This window comes from Laccaria bicolor, genomic scaffold, assembly GCF_000143565.1.
Source record: "Laccaria bicolor S238N-H82 LACBIscaffold_2 genomic scaffold, whole genome shotgun sequence".
Classification (NCBI taxonomy): Eukaryota; Fungi; Basidiomycota; class Agaricomycetes; order Agaricales; family Hydnangiaceae; genus Laccaria; species Laccaria bicolor.
This window is the reverse complement of record NW_001889873.1, coordinates 2083635-2099762: the sequence shown is the minus strand read 5'-3', so window position 1 is coordinate 2099762 and position 16128 is coordinate 2083635. Positions and strand designations below refer to the sequence as shown.

The window sequence follows — 16128 nt, the reverse complement described above, 5'->3', positions numbered from 1 at the left end:
ACAAGGTAAAGATACCGGTATAGATAGCACAATCATATCAACAATGAAAACATCCCAAACGAAGGCTCAGAGATCACGTCAATCAGTCCTAATAGCACCGTTTTTCTCATCTTCGAGGTATTGTCCAATGGCAAGAATGTCCTGACCAGCACACCGCAAGTACCGAGCAAGAATGTCACGATTCGCATGAGGTAGAAGATCCGATAGTTTGTCTACTTGGAGAGCAAAATCAGGATCCGCCTGGATGTCAATGACGCTGTCCGACGGGAGGTTGAATAACGAGGGTCGCCGACCGAGAGCATCACTACGGTCGATGGGCGAAGGTGAATGCGAGGATGTTGTCATAAGAGTTTGAGAACGCTGGGCTCGGCTTGGTGGTGCGCGTGGCCCACCGGGGACCGCGGGATTGCTATTGATATTGATTGGACGCGAGATAGCACTTGGTGTCAAGGAAGGTGTTTTTGTCAGCAATTTTCCAGAACCCGTCGTGGAGGCAGGCGCGGGAGGAGCTAACTTCTCTCGCTTTCCAGATGATATACTAGCCTTCCTTCCCAAAGACGCGAAGAAACCTGCCGTCTTTGATGTTGAATTTGACGGCGCCAAGGAGCGGATGGATGAAGGCGCTGTTCCACTGCTAACAGTGGAATTAGAGCGCGTAGGTGAAGGGCGTGGTGGATGGACGGCAAGTGATGGGTAAGGAAGGGTTGATGGTAGACGGGGTGTTGCAATATCATCGTATGCACCATGAGACAAATCGGTTGCGGTTGATGCATCAGGCCGACGAGGAAATGTCATTTCGGATATCATTGACGACCGTGAAGTCTGCCTTGGTTGGGGTGTATATTGTTGTTGAGGGGGAGCACGTGTTCGACCATTTGGGCCTGGAAGTGTCAAGTTGATAAGTACAAGAGAAGGGATATTAGCAAAGATACACACCTCGGTTTTTCATCTCCGTAACCCAGTCCGATAAGCCGCAATCATGAATATATAACTGATTAATCTTCGTCGCGTAGATGACGCATCGTTCCATTGGTGTCCTTTGAGAGAAGACTTCATGGCAAAATAACGCAGCAGGGTCTCTTGACCTGATTTTTGGTCGATGAGGTCGAATAACATGATGTATTGATGGTGAAGGCGTCCTTGACGAGTAGCTTGTACCGCTTGATGATCGGTTGTTAGACTTTGATGACAACGACGGGGTCCTTGGAAGGGATGAGAAGCGTTTGAGATTGGTAGTTAAGCTGTTTCTAAGACTCTTGGGGGGTGGACTTGGTGCCTCAAGTGACATCGAAGGTGAAGTTGGAGAGCTGCCATGCCTTGAGTGAGCTAGAGGGGCGCTCGTTTGACCCTCGGGAGATGGAGATAATTCTCGTTCAACATCCACCCAACTGTGTCCGCTGTCTGTGGCTGGTGGGGCGGGCACCTCGTCAATGGTGACTGCAGGAATATCATCAACTGTGACAGGAGGGATGTCGTTGGTCTCCAACTGAGGTGGTTGATTGACAACTTCTTCTTCAACCTTTGCGACATGATCCAGAACAGGGGGCGAATGAATGGATGGAGCAGAAATTTTGGATTCTTCGTCCACAAACGCTGGCGAAAATGCACCTTCTCGCCTATGAATAGATTGGGTCACTGATACGTGCGAGTCTTTACAAGACAAGGACTGGGAGGAACCTCCTCTAACATCCTTGTTTACCTTCAGGGGCTGTGTTTCGGGCAATTTCGACGAAAGGATCGCAGACACCGAAGGAGGTAACTGCAAAGCTTGCTTGACGATTTCCATGTCACCCCTTGTGCGTGATGGGTTGGGAGAATTGAGCCGTGGAGGTCGAGGAGGGGGTGGGCTCCGGACATCAATACTAAACGCCGCACGAGGCGGTGGGGGTAGTGGACCTGCGGTTGCATGTACGCCTGAGAAAGGTTAGTTCGCGTTGCATCGACTGTGGGTCTGAGGGACTCACCAGGCTGATAATGAAGGAACGATTCTGGAATTGGCACCGATTGAGAGATATTGACAGTATCTGGCGTATCCGTTCGGCGTGACAAAGCTGGCGAATTCTTGAGGTGTTGAATCGTAGAGTGTACACTAACAATTACTGGCGCTGCGACTGGTACATGAATTTCCTTGCCTTCCCCGATCTCAGGCGTGACAATGGGGGAAACCATGGGTCGAGGATTCATGGCTTTATAGTATGAACTGACAGGGGAAAGCATATTTGCCTCTTCATCTAACTTCTCAGAGATGGCATTGGGTATGGGGGATGGTGTTCGTGATTTGGATGGACATTGAAAGATGGGTGGTTGCAGGGTAAGATTGTTATTGTTCTCCATTTCCTTCTTGTCCCTTCTGTCCTTATTCTCCATAAATGACCTTGATTCGGACATGACGGCATTTCGCGCCGTGCCGACAATACCAACATCACGGGGTGAGGTCTTCTTTGGAGGTGCAACTTGAACTTCAGAGGTAGATCTCTGGTGTCCTTTGTCAAAATGGTCGCGTTCGTGGGGCAAGAAGTGTTTGCCGCTAGCAGGTGCGGTAGAAGGTGGTGTTAGCTGAGTGTATGACCTCGGAGCCGCGTCTGGAGGAGCTACCAGAGCCAGCCCCGACAAATTCGACTTGTAACCGCGTCGGGATCTTATAGAACCGGTCGAACTGTTTCCAGATGATGAAGCTTTCGATGTTCCTTCATTCAAAGTCTCCACTTGAACAATTGCTACCCTACGCCTGTCAGCGCCGCCTTGTGAAGGGGTGCTCGATCGACGCGTGGCGGACGATGCTTCTGATCTTGCAGCCGTTCCAGAGCGGTCAGTTGTCTCGGAATCGTAAGAGTAATCAGAGGAGGAAGTGGAGGTGGTGGACATTTTACGAAGGATGCGCGTAGAAGGTTGTTTTGCAGGACTAGTTGGACGGGCATAGTCCTTGCCGTCATTGGCAAGAGGAGACTGATAGTAGGAGAGAAGATTGTCCTTTCTTTGTGTCGCGCCTCGAGAAAAGTGAGATAAAATCGTTTCCGTTCATTTAGAACATACCTTGAGTGGGCTTGTGACGACGATGCTTGCCATGGAAGGAAGAAGTAGAGTGGTCGTCGCTCATAGGTGTCGTGTCAAGTCGTGTCCAAAGGTAAGTTAAAGCGCCAAGCTACGTATTAGCGCTCGGCGCTGTCAACCTCCGAGCGTTGACCTGGTTGACCCTGTTGTCACAGGTTGACATGTCTTCCCAATACTACGAGGTCGCTCTCTTTGGCGAATTCTTCTCCCAAGATCTCAAAGCCATTCTCAACCGCATCACCCTCCACAGCGAGTCAGCTCAGGCTATTCACACCCATGAGATCGTCTTTGAACCTCTCGATGCCCAATACCTTCGAGATACGGGCTCAGAGCCCATCCTGCTTCGTGCAAAAAAGGAACTATCGGAACCCAACTCACCATGGTATATCAGTTCGTTTCCCTTGCTACTGTGACCTAAAACCTGCCCACAGGGAATTGTATTCTTATCTCAAGCCAGAGTCAGCTCGTGTTCATCCAGAAGCAACGGTTAGACCCTGGGCGACTTGTCAAGTAATCGGCGACGGGCCAAGTTTCGCAGCTGGCCTTGGATACTTGTCAGCGCTCATTCTTGCTCAATCGTGCATCTTGCTTAATCCCTGCTTCAGAAATAGATCACAGATCTACAAACGAGGTTATGCCTTTCGACGAGGACCATTAGTTATCCTCATGTTTCAGCAAGAGCAGGTATAGTCCACGGCGTTACTTTATTCGCAACTTGGGTATAGACATGTCCCGACGTCAAAGGTGGATCCCAAAACGCAACTCTCGAATCCTGCCCATGCCGATACTCTCTGGGAGGTGGAAGTAAAGACGGCTTCGCCCATCCAAAATACTCAAGAAAACCCCCTCAGTCATTCCATCGAGGCTGTCCTGGAGGTACAACTTCTTATGAAGGGTTTGCTTGACCTCCGCCGTCAAGATCTCTAAATGACGAACATACATCGGCGACCAAAATAATTACTCAACGTCCCCGCCATCATCAGAATCTCCCCAGTCAACATTATCGTTGTTTACCCCTCCTCTCAATTGTTTGCCGTCTTCTATCTGTCGCACTAGCTCCAACAATGCAGCAGGATCAAGGTCGATATCCACTTCTTCATCTGTCACCCCATCAGCATCAGCATAATCTTCGCCCTTCCTCTCATCGTCAACAAATTCTTCGTCACTCCCCACGTAATCACCTAATATGGATAGCACATTCTGGGAGTCAGTCTCGTCCTCCTCTTCGCTGCCGTAAGCACCCAGTAACCCGTTCATTGCTGCTTTGCTGGCTTTCGACGTCAGTTTCCTCCTTTTCAACGGACGCTCCTCTTTTTGTCGCACGATGGTTCCCTCCGTACTCAACACCGTCCCTTCGAATTCTTCCCAAATTTCTATCGTCGGAAATTCAACGAAGTGGGTCTTGCGAAGGAGGGAAACGAAGGATTCCAGTGGGTTAAATGAGTAGTATGGCCGTGATCCTGGATTTATCGTGACCGAATTGATCTGTGCTGGCATCACACATTGTGGAGGTACAAACGAATCCGTTTCGCTCGGGTTGGGAAGGACAAGGGATTTCACCCATCCCGGACATGAATTCTTGGACTTTGCCCGATCTTTTACGTGACCTTGGATGAGGGACAGCAGTGTCTGATTTATGTTGTTACGGTGTGTGACCAAAACGAATGGGGGGTCTGGTTGTTGGGAAGACGGTGCGAATGGATTGCGGGGTGGGTTGAATTTAAATTGGACGGTTAAAAGAGCTGTTTTGTTTCTGTTGGTAGAATGGGTCAATACATAAATTGACGCGCTCAAGGGCAGGATCGTACTTGAAATCCCAACTCGATTCATTCATTTTACGTCTTTCCATTCCAACCGGCAGCAGCTCCATCTCAATATCCCGCATGTCCAGCTGTACTTTGAGAACGTCTCTCTTTGTCGTCGATCCTGCCCCACCACTTCCTCCGCCCCTCCCTCTACCCCTCACGGCCGGTCTTCCATTCCCGAACCTTCCCCTGGCGATCTCTCGCCCCCAACCCTCTACTTTTCTCCCAACACCCTCAAGAAACGTGTAGTCATCCATCATAGTACCCCACCCATACCGGTTCATTGGGACATACGCTGCCTTGTTACGTTCTCCAGAGCATCCAGTTGAAGACTTGTGGGATGAAGAGCATGGAAGGGAGCATGTGCGTGTGGTACAGCGGGGACAGGTGTAAATGGCATACTTGTAATTGCAAACATTGCACAAGGAGCGGTGTTCTGTTGAGGACGCCATGGTAAGAATATTTGAGAATTGCCTCACGTGATACAAATGTATTCTACACAACGGTTTCCGGATCCCATTTATTCTGCAAGTAATATGTTTACCTCCAAGCATTATAATCTAGAAATCATCCATCCCAAAATCAATTTCCACCTTTTCACCCGGTTTAAACGCAGGTAGACCTGATTATTTGTTAGAAGCGTTATCCTTGCATAGCTACAACACTCACCGAGATAAGGGCAACCCGCACATCGAAAGGCATCTCCTAAGAAGCAACTCCCACAGCTACTCGTTGCCTTTGGTGCGGCCTTTGCAGCAATTATTAGCCTCTCCTTCTCATCTTGAGATACCTCCTTCGCCGTCCCATCCTGTGATCCATCGAGCAGCACAACCTTTCCTAGCTTTCGCTCTTCCTCCTCCAACTCCGCCAGCCCACACGAGCAGCTCTTGCAAGCCTTCTTGCGTCGAGGAGCCGATGATCTCACAGGTTCGCATGCAGGCGTTAGACGGGTCTTATCTTCCGCCGTGAGTAACGCCTCTGGATCGATCTTGGGGGTTGAGGGTGAACTCAAAGCCCACAAGGCCTGCTTCTTTGCTGGATCTGTTTTCTTCCTGTTGAGAAGTGCGCCTGGCTGACGGCTTTTTAGAGGGACCGATGTACTGGCAACATGTTGGGGTTTTTGAGCGATGATAGTACCCTCGTCAGGAAGCGCGGAGAGAACATTAAACCCCGCAAGTGTAAGCTCGGATGGTAAGGTCCGTACAGCTGAGGTAAGATTGATAAGGTGGAGGGTGCCCAAGGGCGTTAACCCAGTCAAAAGTTGTGAGAGGAGTTGGGGTAACTTTTGTGTCAAGCCCTGATAATCGGAAGGTGCGAGGGTGATATGGACGGAGTCGTAAGATGAAGGTTCCAAGGTGGTTGCTGATAAGGCTGAGGGTGAAGTACTTTATTCGAAGGGCTGAAACTCACCGTTGTCCACCAACCGATCTAAAAGCTGCCTATCTACTTGCCGCGAACTCTGCAAATCTGAGATCAATGCTTGATATGTTCCATCCTCTGCGGTGGAGAGGGAGCCAATAACGAGAGCAGGTCGTTTAACAGCGACGGCTCCAACAGCAATGGGGTCAGCAGCGACGGTGGTTGCAACAGGCATACTGGGGGACATGAAGAGAGAGGTGTGTATTCTCAGATCATCTTCGGCCGAACAATTTATGGGCATTACAAATTACAACATCTTACACAACTCGTGATTACGAACCAATCTACTGTGACTGCTGCTGCTGCTGTTGTTGTATCTCAGCGGCGTTGGGGGGCGCTTGCATGTGCGGAGGCATCCCATGCATTACTTCAGGATTAATGGGAGGCGGCATCAAGGCTGTCCTGACGCGGAACAGCATCATTCTGTACCATTCAGGATCAACGCCAGCCTTCTCCTGTTCCGCGGTCACTTGCTGCAAATGCCCGATTTCTTTTAGCCAGGCGAGACGCCAGTTGACATTTCCGTGTTCGTCCATTTCCAACCCTTCGTCTGGTGAGATGGGCATGGGACCAGCCATCGTGGGTGGGAAACGCATGCCGGGCATCATGGGAAAGTTGGGGTCAAATGTCAGAGGGCTGTATCTTTGAACGTCAAAATAAAATCTTCCGGTAAATGACAACGTCGCTTACGGAGGGTATGTAGGAGGGTACGGGACGGCCTGTCGGCTGGGGCCCGCATCATCAGGATGCATAGCGGGCGGAGCGAACTGCGCATGAGGGTCATCGAATGAACCCTCAGGAGGTTGGTAATCGGCATCCGGTTCATCTGAATTGCTTCGCTTCGCGCCCTTGCCCTTCTTCTTTCGGATGCGGTGGACTCCAGTGCGAGGGTCGACATTCTCATTCACCGTCCAATAAGATCCTTTCCCCCGGTCCGTGAGAGGGCGAGGAACTTTCTCAAAGCAGGGGTTGAGAGACAAGTTGTGGCGAACAGAGTTCTAAGTATATATGGTATCAGTAAGAGCTGATTTAGAGTGTTTGAAAAAGTCATAATAAACGATCCACAACAAATACGGACAGTCAAATAACAACAGCGCGTACGCGTTGACAATGAATCAATTCGCAAATCTAATTTACTTCTAGCATCGTTAGAGAAGAACTCACTTTCCAACCATTTGGGGCTGTCCTAAAGTAGGGAAACTATGCAGAGAAAGCGATTCAAAACCAACACGAAATGTCATCAAAAGGAACTTACTCTGGATTCAATGGCATAATAGATGTCTTCCAATAAGAGTTTCTGATTAGGAGAGCCTTTTATCGCATAGCTGTTAACAAGCTATTGAGTAAGACAAAATCGAATATCGGAAGAACATGAATTAAGCATACCGTATCAGAGTTGAATAGGGATAGAAAGGCTTGCTTCCGGGTGGTCCGTCTCGTAAAGAATCAAGATTGATAGGGAGACCGCCGGTGAGGTCGTTTTCCTGAGGATAGTAGTTGCCTGCAAGGTCTTGTTGCGGGTCGGGCATCATGGGCTGCATACCCTGGGGAGCCTGTTGCTGGGACATTATCTTGAGACGGCAAGGACTTTATTACAGGCGGAAACCTGTATGGGAGCGTTGCTTGGTCGATGGTGCTCCGTTGAAGATGGTGGTCGAAGGGGAAGCAAACAGGCCACGAATCAACCAGCTTATGTCAGAGACGTGGGAATCCCGTTCTTCGCGCACGGACCGCTATTTCGCCCTCCTAAGCCAACCTCGAGTATCGCTGCTAGTCGCCTCTGTGATGTTGCGCCCATCGTCGACATGGTCGTGGACGACGAGAAGTGTTAGTGTGTCTGCAGCCACCAGGTTCAACATGCCCCGACAGTCCAAATCTTGGAAGACACAGTCCAAAGCAAGTCCATACATTGTCCACACACAAACAAAAACTTTACCCATGATGTCCCCCATGGGACACCCCCGTTGTCCACCTCTCTTCTATGGCCATTGTTGAAACTTTCAACGGACGCTACTGGGCTTTTTTGAACCGCTTACCGTTGGGCAGTCAAGTGACGCCACCTCGTGCCCGAGCAGTGTGCTTGAACTGTTTATTTCACATATCTCGACAACATAACGCTAGTGGCTATTAACTAGAGCAATATCTTTCCATAAAGTTTTCCAATATAGACGTTTTGCCGTCGCAAAATGCTTGAAATCCAGGAAACTGAACCTCGTACACAGGATCCACCTCCGAAGATAGCCACTCTTGACCTTTGGCTCGCTTGTTCAATAATCCGGCCACGGAATCTGCGTCCTCTGCGAGCGTATGTGTCGCCTTATTGTGCCAGTTACCGATATCAAGCGGTTGAGAGGCATTGTTTAACGAATGTGAAGACAACCGTGCGTAATTTTGCATAACCTCAACATAGCGTGCGGCGGACAAGGCCAAGGTGCTCGAAGCACTCGTCCAGCAAAGGAGACTGTGGGCCATCGATATCCAGGTGCCCAGATCATCATTCAGCCCGAATTGCCTAGGCGGCACCAAGCTTGCAATAATCAGTGACACTTAATTCACAATGTGTTAATCAGTTCACGATTCGGGTTAACCAACTCACGGGAAACATCAAATAATTTGGAAATTGAGCTTGCCCAGTGGTGAACACAGGAATTGAAGTCATTCCGTCTTGTGTAATAGAATGCTAGAAGTCGTTTGCTGGGTGCGAAGAGCGTCAGATCTAGAATCTTGGGGAGGGGGAGTGAGATACATACCAGGAGGATATACATATTTGCGCAGCACACTGATGAAATGCTTCTGTGGGCTCCGTTACAAGTTGTCGGTTGGTAGAAAAAAACTTGAGTAACGATGGCCGCTATAAGCAAGATTAAAAGGGGAGATATGACGGATTGAAATTTGACACACCAGAAGCAATATGCGTAAGTGGTGTGGCTGTACCGCTAGAACATGACTCTAGCCGTTTTTCAGTATTCACAGGCAAAGAATAAGATATTTTGAAGTGCACCTGGACAAGGGCGTACATGCTATTACTCGATATTGATGTCGAACGCATGGAAGGCGGAATGTTGCTTTCAAAAGTTTCGATCTGACATTCGATGTCAAGTATATATCGATACGATGATGCATGATGGAAAAGGTATCTGCTCCAAACATCTCCCACAAGTCTAGCCCAATGGTTCTGCAAGGCGTGAAAAGCTAGAAAAGAGCCCATGTCAAGACTCGACCGACATGTCGTATTATGCTAACCGCTCACTGGGCTCTGTTGGAAAACTTCCTCCTGTATCAGGACGCAAACGAGGCGATAATGCCGTCAAGTAAACGTTTGGTATCTCGACATCACAATGCTAAGGACGTGAGACGTGAGGGGGGCAGTCTAAAAGGTAAAGGCAATCCTCACAAACCTGTTCGTGGATGAAGAATGGTTGATTCAAAAGATAGCTCTGAAAACTACTTACGTTGGTCTAACTGGGATGAAGTCAAACCAATGGCGCCTACCGATCAACGTTGAACAAGGTCCCTGGGGTGATCATGAGACGCAGCAGTGGAAACCCGCAGGAAAAACTCACACCATACTCGTTGATGAATGTCAGCTTCAGCTTCGCTCAAGCCAGTTGCGCATCTATTCATTCTTACTGTAGACCACATTTGTCAGGCAATGAAAAACAATGTGTGTGAAGCATACATGAGTGCGCCAGACGAATTGCAGCAGCTAGGATTGAAGATGATGAGCTTGATTGACGAAATAACTCGTTCCCATACCACTTGAGTTGCACGAACCGCTCACGTTTCCTTCGTTCTGTAGGTGTGAAATAAATTGCAATTCGGGTTACCAAGAGAGAAAATGCACCAATTGGAAGAGTGAAAGTAGGATGAGGGCTTGTATGCGCTCCAAAGAAGGCACCGGAGTAGGATTATGCAGCAATATGGAGCATGAAAAGTCATACATTCGTTCTTTGAGGACACCTCTTCCATGTTGGTAGTCCGTAAACAGCGTCGACTGTTTGGAGGTATAGGTATGTTCTAAATTACGTGCGGTATAACTCACATTGGCCGGCGTTTCGGGGAGGAACTGCAAGGATATTGCACACACCATTGCCAAGAGAGCAATGAAATCCATCGAGGGTGCGCAGTGGCCCATCGAAAAGGTGTAATAGCAGTTGTCAAACATGGGTTTGTCTATGACATCCCACAACCAGGGAACTGTGGACTCCGCGAAGAAATGAGCCAATAGACGACTAGTGATTGTATGGTTGGGAAAGTGATTTTGAAGATCTGCTAAACCTTGTTGGTCATAGCTGGATAAAACCTAGATCGCCGTAAGAGGTCAGTTCGCGGTATGGCGAAAGCTTTTCGTTACCGGTCCATGAGATGTCAGGGGAAGGGGTAGCTTCGGTGAATTTTGTTGGGAAAGTTGGTCGGGAACTGCCTCTTCAGCGGCTTGACGAGATGTGCTGGCGTTATCAAAATCGATGGGCTGGCCAGACGTATTCATAACCGCATTTCCGGCTTGAACCAACTGCAAAAGAGTTTGCAAACCCGCAATGGTAGTAGGTTCAAGACTTTGTAGCGTGCTTTGTACCAATTGGGCAACCCCATCTGAGTTACCTACGGGGCTGTACGTCAAGGGGACATCAGCGAGTGTTATTAATTTAAATCGGCAAATTTATATTCACCCGGGTCTGTGGACCGGCTTTTCGTAATACTTGCACTCGTCTGGGGTGCGGCGAATTACACTTGTGGCAGGGAAGCAAGCAGATTGAGAGCAAGTAAGAAGTCTTGAAAAAAATCCTACCATCGCGTGCAAGGATTCCCTCGCGAGCACTTCGTTGTCCATTAGTGCCATGTATGAGAAAGATACACCTCTATTGACACAATTTACCTGCTGTTTTCGTTCATGACAGGCTTCAAGTTTATATATACTCGAAAATGAGCTATCATTTCGATACGTGGCGGAAACATGACTGACGCAAGCAGCTCCTAATTCGATGTCAGATCATAGTACCACTGGCATATTACAAGAGCTATCTTACAGGATAGGCCTGTTTCGTTTTCGTTTCTGCCTTCCTTCGACGGCGTTTGCAGAATTTGTTACCGACACAATCGCCGATAACTCCTCCATAGGTGTGGCATACGCACTTCCGCTTGGCTGATCCATGAAAGTAAATAACACAATTCACCAGGCTTTTCAGTCTGAGATCTCAATGTTTTGCCGCAATGCTTGTGCGTATCGCGATTGCCTGGCAAAGAGAGAGGTGTAATGGAAGTACTTACGTGTACTTTACGTAATCAAGCCATTGAACTTGAACGTGGAACGACAGTGGCTCATGATACACGTTGAACGTGTGTTACCAGTTGCGCGGTGGGGATAGTTGACGAGATATTCCTTTTGCCCTCCAAACCAATTGAACCATTTTTATTGAAAATAATACAGTACTTAAGCGAAGATCCATCGATTAAACCCTTAAGATGAACGTTAGAGAAGTCCAAAACAACGTCGAGTGTGAGGACTTACCCGTATGCGTACTCGACCTCGTCGACGCTGGCGCCGACCAAGAACGGACCAGACTCATCTCGAGCTATTGGCCCAAGTTCCGCCTCGTCGTCTTCGAGATCAACCGCGCTACCATCATCTAGCCCAAATGGCAGAACGGGTCGGAGACCACCGCCAGAACTTGATCTTCGCGCTCCTGCGGGAGATTTAGGCAAGGCGGCCATAGTCTTCGGGCTCATGTGCTGTTATAAAGGTTAGCTGTGAACAACCCAGATTTGTAAAATGAAGTGACGAACCTCCCAGTTGTTCAAGTTCTCGTCGACCACATCCCTATCGTCACGCGTAGAGTCAAGACGGGAATCATCACCAAGATCTCCGATAGATACGATGCTTTCGCTGTCACTAATTCCATCTGCGATTTCTGCTGCGAAATCTGGGAGTCGGTGCCAAGCAGATGTACCACCGATCAGGGGTCCGTCCGGTGCTTGCTCGTCCGACCAGCCAAGGTCAGATAGATACTCTTCATATTCTTCTTCAAACGCAATATCTTCGGTGATGTATGGAAGAAAGATGGAAGGATTAGGTGCCTGCGATCGGGATGGGGGGAAAACATCGGAATCGACGACGTTGGGAGTCCCCAGTGGCCGGATGAGACTGGAAAGCGCCGGATCTGAGTGCAAACCTTCTAGGTGGTGCGACATACTCCCAGATCTTCGATGAAGAGCGCCATGTTGGGTGGACGATGCCGTCGGACCATACCGTTTGTTATTGTCTGCAAGCTTGTTATTAGCTATGTTCTTAAGGACTTGAAGACAACGTACAAAACTTGACAAGATGACGCAAAGCTTGCTCTTGTGCCTGAAAAAAACAATAGAGGTATCAGCTTGCTGGAAGAGGCCCATTATCAAGATTATTTACTTGAGCATCCGACACATCATCGACCTCGGTCCCGGTAAGCCATTCGTCTCGCAAATCTGGTCGACAATTGAGATATATTGAAGTGATGACCTTCATATTTGCTATGAAAGAGTTAGATCATGACAGCCCTGTTTGGAAAGTGGAAAGACCCATACTTTGTCGCCATTTACGACCACAAAATGGAACTTGACTTTTAATGAGCTTCAAAATGTGTAATTGCAACATAGGATGGGGAACTCGTAGAACTCGTTTCAAAACTGCCTGAAAATTGCAATTCAGGTCAAGTTCCTCAGCATTGAAAAAGGGTGAAGGCATACCGAACTCTTGTATTGAATGAGCATCCAGATGCGGTGCGATCGACCTTTCGATAGCTTCTGCATGATCTTCGCAAAATTGATAGTAGAGAAAAAGTTTCGCCAAGAGTACTCCATCACTTGCTCCACCTCTTCTTCATGCTTCTCACCGTTGGGTAGATTTATGATCTTAATCACTGTTTGACGAGGTGCTCGGTGCATGGCGTCTTCGGGTCTTACTGGTTGAGGCATTTTTGAGAGATTCAGAAGACAGTACCGAAAGAAGCTGCTCCATGTAAGCAATTCCCTGAAGATGTGGATCAAGGGATATCTTACTTGTTCTCCGGAGAATCTGCTTTAGAGATCACCGAAGCAGATACCTCCTGCAGACCAAACATCTTCAGAATCAATAAAAGGCAATTTGTGTCGAGCAAGTGTTGCCCTAAATGGTGGAACTTCATCACATCTACGATATATGCCACTTAAGAAGCGAAGTGAACAGAAGGTAATGTTCAACTCACGGGATACTTTGAACCACTTCAAAACCAATAGTAAAATAGCGGATACTGCCTTAGATGTAATTTCACGATGGCGGGTAACGTCAATCTCATCTAGTGTGGGCGGTGTCGTGTGTAATTGCTCCTGTGCTGTAAACATAATTGGCATCAGGATATGGGTCCAAGGCTAAACAGAAGACTGACGAGAGGCTACGCCAGGCGGAAAACCCGAGGAAGTGGACGATTGCGGAGGTTGCAAGTTTGTGCTGGCTGAAACAGTAGCGAGAAGAAGTTTGAGGAGAATAAGAACCCAGTTGGATAGCACAGGCAAAATAGCGCTCTGGTGAAACAAATATGAAAATCATGCCCTCTGAGAATCTGAGTTTTACTGACGTATATCTGTTCGACTCGTTTCAAACGCATCAGATCCTCCTTTCTCTCTCTAGCCTTCCGTTTGTCAGCGCCTGTTTGTGCGACTTTGATTGACTCGATTGCTTCGGTGATTTTCGTATCCAAAAGCGCAAGATCTGGCAACGGTTCTGCAGACTCCGCATCCTGTGGTGCAAAGTTTAATTAATGCTCATGACAATTGCACAAAATATTCTCACGTCTGCGTTAAACGTAGATGATTCGAATTCGCCCTCCGTGCCAGGCATATGATCCAAACCACTTTCTGCCGTCATACAATCCTCCCTCGTCCGCCACATCTGAGAAAGAGAAGCACTGATGTACATGTGCTTGTTGTAAAGGCGATCTGCCTCGTCAATTGCGAAGGGGACGAGTTGAGCGTCTTTGCCAGGTCGACGGCGAGAGAATGGGAACAAGAAAGGGCGAGTTTGATCTGTTTGGTACTGCTGCTTCTTGGGTTTTGGAGAAGGTGGGGGAGACGGGGCTGGGGTAGCTGGTTGAGGGGCTGGACGATATGGCCCGTGTTGGTTCATGTTTTGTGCGTGATAACCTGCAGGAGGGACTTGAGGACCTCCATGAGATACCTCAATGTCGTCATGGTGATAGTGGTGTCTGATTGGAATGGGTGAATATGCTTGTGCCAGCCGCGAGGTGAGCAGAGCTGGATTAGATTTCGCTATAGGAGCCTCAGCAACTTGTGGGGGAGGCTGTTGCGCAGCCGTGAAAGTTGGGTATTTGACGAAGGTTTCGTGTCTGAAAGTTTCGATGTCAATGGGCGTAGATTTAATTCTATCCCCTACAGTAATTTAAGTGCCAATTCAATATCCCATGAATCCCTCACTTACCACTCTCGCCAACAGGTAGACCTGACAATTCCCGCGTAAGCCTCTTGGCCCTTTCATATTCGCGAATGCCTCCCCAACATGTGAGAAGAGTTTTCCATAAGACTAAAAGAAGCTATTGAACGGTAAGATTGAAGGCGCGGTGTTTTTGTGCGCGCACCTTTTTAATAGGATACCCCTTTGCTGTCTTTTCACGAAGTCCGGCAACCACGTTGAAAAGGTAAACAGGTAGCGGGGGGTCCAAGCTCACTGCGGCCATAGATTTGATGCGACATCAAGACTGAAGAAGCTGTTTGCTTACTCAACTCGTCCGCAAAATCGTCGTGTCCCTTGAAAACCTCAATCAGGTGGTACAGCATGCCGAGATATACGGATATTTCGGTTAGCACTTCTTCAATGAAATCAGCCTTCTCTTGCGCAGAGATGTGGAAGTGCGCTGCATCTTGATCAGAGAGGTTGCTGGAGCAGGTTCAGAGCACGCCGAGAATGAAGGGAGTGAACATACTACAATAAGTCATGTTTATGACTAGCGATTTTCATTGCCTCTATGATGCTGCTCACACCATTCGCAGACCGAACTACCTTGCAGTTCTCAAAAATCCAATGCAATTGATGCTCAGGCGAAACTGTTTCCGAAAACGTCCCTATGTCGCCTGTGAGCCCTTACACACAGTCATTTCTTCGTCGGAGATTACCTTGCAAAACGTAAAACAAGCGACGGGCATTCGTGAAACGAATTTCGGCGTCCCGGTGTTCCAAACTCTCCAGGAGCAGCTCAATGTGAGATTTCCTCAATGCGATGGGGGCCTTTGTCCATTCTGTAACGCGACAGGTCAATTTTTTGGCACATAAACGTCTTATTGATACACGCCTGTTGTGAATGAGCCCTCCCATGCCTTTAGGTTCTCGGCGACCTGGGGCATCTCAATGTAGGAATAAAACTCTTCTATTTCGTTCATAACCGTGTCTTCGTCATCATACTTGAAGTCATACCATGATTGCTACAATACTAGGATCAACAAGAAGCTACGAAGCAAGTGAAGAAAGAGGGACCTTTGGTTTTGGTGCAGAGCTCACAAGAGAATTGAGTTGACCAAGTGTAATAGAGTCGTGGTTAGTCTGCTGGGCCATCTCGATTGTTTCTTGTCACAAGACACTTTACATGACTCGGAGTGCCGCCGTCATCGATGATGATCGATGAGTCGATGACTTTGATAAAAAGGGGTGGAAGCTGCCGCGTCTAAGAGTTGTTACGTAATGTGTATATATACGTGTCGGTTGTTGTGTTTTTTTTTGTTCCCCATCTCCTCTACAAGGCTGATTATCCCCAGCAAGGCGGATATCGACCCTCTTCCGTCGATTCCAGTTCCTGTCCCAACAATCTCACCGACAACTCGGGCGAAGACT

At 48.3% G+C, this 16128-nt stretch overlaps 7 protein-coding genes across 7 annotated transcripts; 1 reads left to right on the top strand and 6 right to left on the bottom strand.

Annotated features, from left to right (window-relative positions):
- Positions 1-78: 78 nt before the first annotated feature.
- Positions 79-3097, bottom strand: LACBIDRAFT_305747 (uncharacterized protein; the record flags this gene model as incomplete). The annotated part of the gene is made up of 4 exons (XM_001874708.1): positions 79-881; positions 937-1914; positions 1965-2987; positions 3034-3097. 4 exons carry the CDS (start codon positions 3095-3097, stop codon positions 79-81), a joined length of 2868 nt encoding a protein of 955 aa, XP_001874743.1.
- A 115-nt stretch (positions 3098-3212) lies between these two features.
- Positions 3213-3978, top strand: LACBIDRAFT_305746 (uncharacterized protein; the record flags this gene model as incomplete). The annotated part of the gene is made up of 4 exons (XM_001875266.1): positions 3213-3433; positions 3483-3605; positions 3657-3735; positions 3796-3978. The coding sequence occupies 4 exons, from the start codon at positions 3213-3215 to the stop codon at positions 3976-3978; spliced, it is 606 nt and encodes a 201-aa protein (XP_001875301.1).
- Positions 3979-4008: 30 nt separating this feature from the next.
- LACBIDRAFT_305745 (uncharacterized protein) lies at positions 4009-5308 on the bottom strand (the record flags this gene model as incomplete). Its single annotated transcript, XM_001874707.1, has 2 exons — positions 4009-4804; positions 4860-5308. 2 exons carry the CDS (start codon positions 5306-5308, stop codon positions 4009-4011), a joined length of 1245 nt encoding a protein of 414 aa, XP_001874742.1.
- A 108-nt stretch (positions 5309-5416) lies between these two features.
- LACBIDRAFT_305744 (uncharacterized protein) lies at positions 5417-6462 on the bottom strand (the record flags this gene model as incomplete). The annotated part of the gene is made up of 3 exons (XM_001874706.1): positions 5417-5478; positions 5526-6218; positions 6267-6462. The coding sequence occupies 3 exons, from the start codon at positions 6460-6462 to the stop codon at positions 5417-5419; spliced, it is 951 nt and encodes a 316-aa protein (XP_001874741.1).
- Positions 6463-6703: 241 nt separating this feature from the next.
- On the bottom strand, positions 6704-7051 carry LACBIDRAFT_150219 (uncharacterized protein; the record flags this gene model as incomplete). Its single annotated transcript, XM_001874705.1, has 2 exons — positions 6704-6911; positions 6966-7051. Coding segments are annotated over 2 exons (294 nt in total), but the record flags the coding sequence as incomplete, so codon positions are not given.
- A 1351-nt stretch (positions 7052-8402) lies between these two features.
- LACBIDRAFT_305742 (uncharacterized protein) lies at positions 8403-10764 on the bottom strand (the record flags this gene model as incomplete). Its single annotated transcript, XM_001874704.1, has 13 exons — positions 8403-8821; positions 8872-8969; positions 9026-9126; positions 9177-9224; positions 9277-9467; positions 9526-9616; positions 9670-9673; positions 9768-9789; positions 9839-9904; positions 9955-9981; positions 10032-10068; positions 10120-10578; positions 10630-10764. The coding sequence occupies 13 exons, from the start codon at positions 10762-10764 to the stop codon at positions 8403-8405; spliced, it is 1698 nt and encodes a 565-aa protein (XP_001874739.1).
- Positions 10765-11725: 961 nt separating this feature from the next.
- LACBIDRAFT_305741 (uncharacterized protein) lies at positions 11726-15852 on the bottom strand (the record flags this gene model as incomplete). The annotated part of the gene is made up of 19 exons (XM_001874703.1): positions 11726-11732; positions 11785-12005; positions 12060-12535; positions 12585-12621; positions 12682-12782; positions 12837-12942; positions 12999-13260; positions 13311-13440; positions 13496-13621; positions 13676-13811; positions 13865-14026; positions 14080-14675; positions 14725-14836; positions 14882-14970; positions 15023-15180; positions 15227-15365; positions 15417-15539; positions 15593-15722; positions 15799-15852. The coding sequence occupies 19 exons, from the start codon at positions 15850-15852 to the stop codon at positions 11726-11728; spliced, it is 3165 nt and encodes a 1054-aa protein (XP_001874738.1).
- Between the last annotated feature and the right edge of the window lie 276 nt (positions 15853-16128).